Source organism: Mandrillus leucophaeus, unplaced genomic scaffold (genome assembly GCF_000951045.1).
Source record: "Mandrillus leucophaeus isolate KB7577 unplaced genomic scaffold, Mleu.le_1.0 Scaffold9, whole genome shotgun sequence".
Taxonomy (NCBI): Eukaryota; Metazoa; Chordata; class Mammalia; order Primates; family Cercopithecidae; genus Mandrillus; species Mandrillus leucophaeus.
Genome location: NW_012109807.1, coordinates 7,521,808 through 7,525,864, shown reverse-complemented (window position 1 = coordinate 7,525,864; position 4,057 = coordinate 7,521,808). Strand labels below are relative to the sequence as shown.

The 4,057-nt window shown below is 42.5% G+C and overlaps 1 protein-coding gene across 1 annotated transcript in view; it reads right to left on the bottom strand.

Moving 5' to 3' along the window:
• Nucleotides 1-4,057, bottom strand: part of MGAT4A (mannosyl (alpha-1,3-)-glycoprotein beta-1,4-N-acetylglucosaminyltransferase, isozyme A) — a 137,346-nt gene that overhangs the window by 92,731 nt on the left and 40,558 nt on the right. Inside the window, exon 6 of the mRNA XM_011969621.1 lies at nucleotides 3,606-3,627. Coding sequence (XP_011825011.1) covers nucleotides 3,606-3,627 — 22 coding nt within the window. The remainder of the gene's footprint in view (nucleotides 1-3,605; nucleotides 3,628-4,057) is intronic.

Genomic DNA, 4,057 nt, shown 5'->3' with positions numbered 1-4,057 from the left:
AAAAAAAATGAATATAACTCATTCTGTCTAGCAATGACCGTATGTGTCCCTCCGACTGTTTTATAAATCTACGACCCGGTGGCGAGCGGACTCTGCAGTGACCCCAGTGACCCTCGTCCTTCTGGTATTCACAGACTTCCATAACCTCTGCCCCTTGAGGGCAGGCAGGAGCAATGACTTGCTTCTGATGAACAGAAAATGGCAACGGTGATAGACGTCACTTCCGGGATTAGGTTATATTACATAGGACTCCATCTTATATCAAACATCTATAGTGTACAGTGTAATATATGGTGTCTACAGACTTCCTAGCTGGCTCTGAAGAAGTAAACAACTGAACTGAAAAGCCCATGTCACAAGGGGCTTAGCGCCACTTCCCAGAAAAGAGCCAGCAACAAGCCTGGGCCCTCAGTCCTACAGCCACAAGGAAATGGCTTCCGCCAACAATCTGGGTAAGCTCGGGAGCGTATTCGTTCCAAGTCAGGTCACAAAATGATACTGAGGTCCAGCTGACACCTCAATGCATCCTTCTGAGAGCCCAGGTAGACGGCTCAGCTAAGCCAGGCCCAGTTTCCCAGCCCACAGAAAACGAGAGATAATAACTGTATGTCATTTTAAACCACTAAACTTGTGGTAATTTAGTATACATAAATAGACAACTAATACAGATACAGGAGATCAATGAGCCTATTTTTTCTATATCTTAAACCTTTTTGCTATTTCATTGTTCTAAGAAGTATTTTACAATTTTACAATTACTCATCAATCATTCCTAATCATGCTAAAAAAAACTAAATAAAATGGAAGAATGATAGAATCACCTGGAGGATGGTACACAGTGACGTAAATCACCACTATTATATTATCTTTTAGTTTTCTTACTGCATTGCTAAGACTATTGGCATCATCTTTCAATGGTATAAAAGAAGTTCAAAAACACTGCTTTGTAGTCTTCTGTAACCTTTGCTGAAAACAACTGAGAATCTAGGATTTTTCCTTTTTGTACCCAAAATGGCAAAAAGAAGAAAAGTCACAGCAAAGACATCTCACAACTGTAGGACAAATCAGAAAATGAATGTAGAAAGACAGGTAGTATCACCACAGGCTCTAATGATGTTGGTGAAACTGATCATAAAAGCAAAATCTCAGACTATGAGTTTTCAGATGACAATATCCTTGAAGAACTCTCTCTAGTTCAAGATGACACTTCCAGTTCCAGACCAAGATGGAATAGACACACTTCTCTCTATGCATCCTGCTAAACACAATTATAAACCCAGATAGTATAAAGAAGAAGGCTGGACACCATAGCTCACATCCATAATCCCAACACTTTGGAGGCTGAAGCGGGTGGATCACTTGAGCTCAGGAGTTCAAGACCGGCCTCAGCACCATAGGGAAGCCCTGTCTCTACAAAAAATACAAAAATTAGCCAGGTGTGGTGGCAGGCGCCTGCAGTCCAAGCTACTTGGGAAGCTGAGGTGGGAGGATGGCTTGAGCATAGGAGGCAGAGGTTGCAGTGAACTGAGTTTGTGCCGGTGCACTCCAGCCTGGGCAACATAGTGAGACCCTGTTTCAACAACCACCACAAAAAATTAAAAATAAGACAACTCTGGAAGGTGGAAAGCAGAAGGCGGAAAGGGCAGAGTCACTAGGACCCAAGAAACAACACAGCAGTAAGTTCTGAGTTTTCTTTCTGCCTCATATATCCTAGAATGGGAACTAGAAACGTCAGCAACCTGAAAACACCAACAGGAGCACACACACACACACAAAAGGACTAAGAAAAGCCTGCTAACTCTATGCAAAGGACTCAATAAGGGGCAACCTAGCAGGACAGAAAACGTCAGACAATCACCACTCTACTCCAGCCATACACCATGAAAACACATGGTCCCCTCCCCACCCTATCAGCAATGGCCAGGCAGGGAGCCTAGACTTCCACCCTTGCCCACCTGTAAAAAGGCCCCCTCACACCCATAATATGTGGAGGAGGTCAGGAAAGACTGAGGGAGGGAGCTGGGACTTTCACTACCCTCCACCAGTAATGAGCCTCCCAGTGAGGCATGAGTGGAGGCCACAGGGGAAGCAGTAGCAGCACCCCTTCTCCCCTCTTAGTAAGGGTGGCGTCAGCACAGGCCTCACGGGAAACTGACCTCCCAACCCTGCACAGCTGGAAGGAGGAATCCCTCCCTGCTTCTGATGGATGCTTTGGACTTTCACCCCATTCCCACCAGCATAATGAGGTGGCACAGCCCCGCACCCTCCCAAAATCATGTCAGAAAAGGCCAGCTATGACAGACAATGTAAATAAAAGCCAGTCTTATAACAAACACCCAAAATGCCTTGAACACAACTGAAAAATCACTCATAATATTAAGAACCAGGAAAATCTCAACATCAGTGAGAACAAACTATGAACAGGTGCTAACACCAAGATGATGCAGATGCTGAAATTATCTTCTAAGGATTTTAAAGCAGCCATCATAAAAATGCTTCAAAGGGTACATTAAACAAATTTTTAAAAACTGAAACCCTAAGCAAAGAAATAGAAAATATAAATAAACAATAGAAGTTTTTATAAATAAAAAAATAAACAAAAAACAAATAGAATATAAAACATAATAATTGAAACAAAAAAAACTTAATGGGTGAGCTCAAGAGCAGATGGAGAGAATCAGTGACCCTGAAGAAAGACAACAGCAATTACCCAATCTAGGCAGAAGAGAGAAAACAGACTAAGGAAAAAATTAACAGAGCCTCAGGAACCTTTGGAACTGTAACAAGAGATCTGAGATCTAACACTGCTATCGTCAGCATCACAGAAGGGATGGAGAAAAAGGGTGGGGTGGGAAAAGTACAGTCATGCCGCATACATGTCCAGGGGTCCTGTAAGATTGTAATGGAGGCTGGGCACAGTGGCTCACACCTGTAATCCCAGCACTTTGGAAGGTGGAGGCAGGAGGATCGCTTGAGGCCAGAAGTTCAAGACCAGCCCAAGCAACACAGTGAAACCCCATCTCTACAAAAAATACAAAAATTAGCTGGGTAAATGTAGTCCCAGCTACTAAGGAGCTGAGGCGGGAGGATCACTGGAGCCTAGAAGACTGATGGTAAAGTGAGCCATGCTCACACTACTGCACTCCAGCCTGGACATCAGAGCAAGCCCTGTCTCAAAAAAAAAAAAAAAAGATTATAATGGAGCTGAAAAATTCCTATCGCCTAGTGACACTGTAGCCATTGTAACGGGATAACACAATGCATGACTCACATGGATGTGGTGATGTTGGTGTAAATAAACCTACTGCACTGCCAATCATATAACAGTCTAGCACATACAATTATGTACAGTACATACTTGATAATGACAATAAACTGTTACTGGGTTTTGTATTTACTGTACTATACTTTACTATACTTTTTATTGTTCTTTTAGAGTATACTACTTCTGCTCATAGGAAAAAAAGTTACCTGGAAAACAGCCTCAGACAGGTCCTTCAGGAGGTATCCTAGAAGGAGGCACTGTTCTCATAGGAGATGACAGCTTCATGTGTGTTACCGCCCCCGAAGGCCTTCCAGTGGGACAAGATGTGGAGGCGGAAGACAGGGAGACTGATGATCCTGAGCCTTTGTAGGCCTAGGCTAATGTGTATGTCTCTTCATTTTTAACAACAAAGTTTAAGAAGTAAAAAAATGATAATTTTTAAATAGAAAAAGCTTATAGAATACGAATATAAAAAATAAAATATTTTATGCGGTTATACAATGTGTTTGTGTTTTAAGCTTAGTATTATTACAAAGGAGTCAGCTAAAACTTTTTTAAGTTAAAAAGTTACAATAAGCTAAGATGAATCAATTATTAATATTTTTTGAGACAGGGTCTCGTTTGGTCACCTGGGCTAGAGTGCAGTGGCCCAATCAAGGCTGACCGCAGCCTCAACCTTCTTGGCTCAAGTGATCCTCTCACCTCAGCCTCCAGAGTAGCTGGAAGTACAGGTACGTGCCACTACGCTCAGCTAATTTTTGTGCTTTTTGTAGAGACAGGGTCTCACTCTAT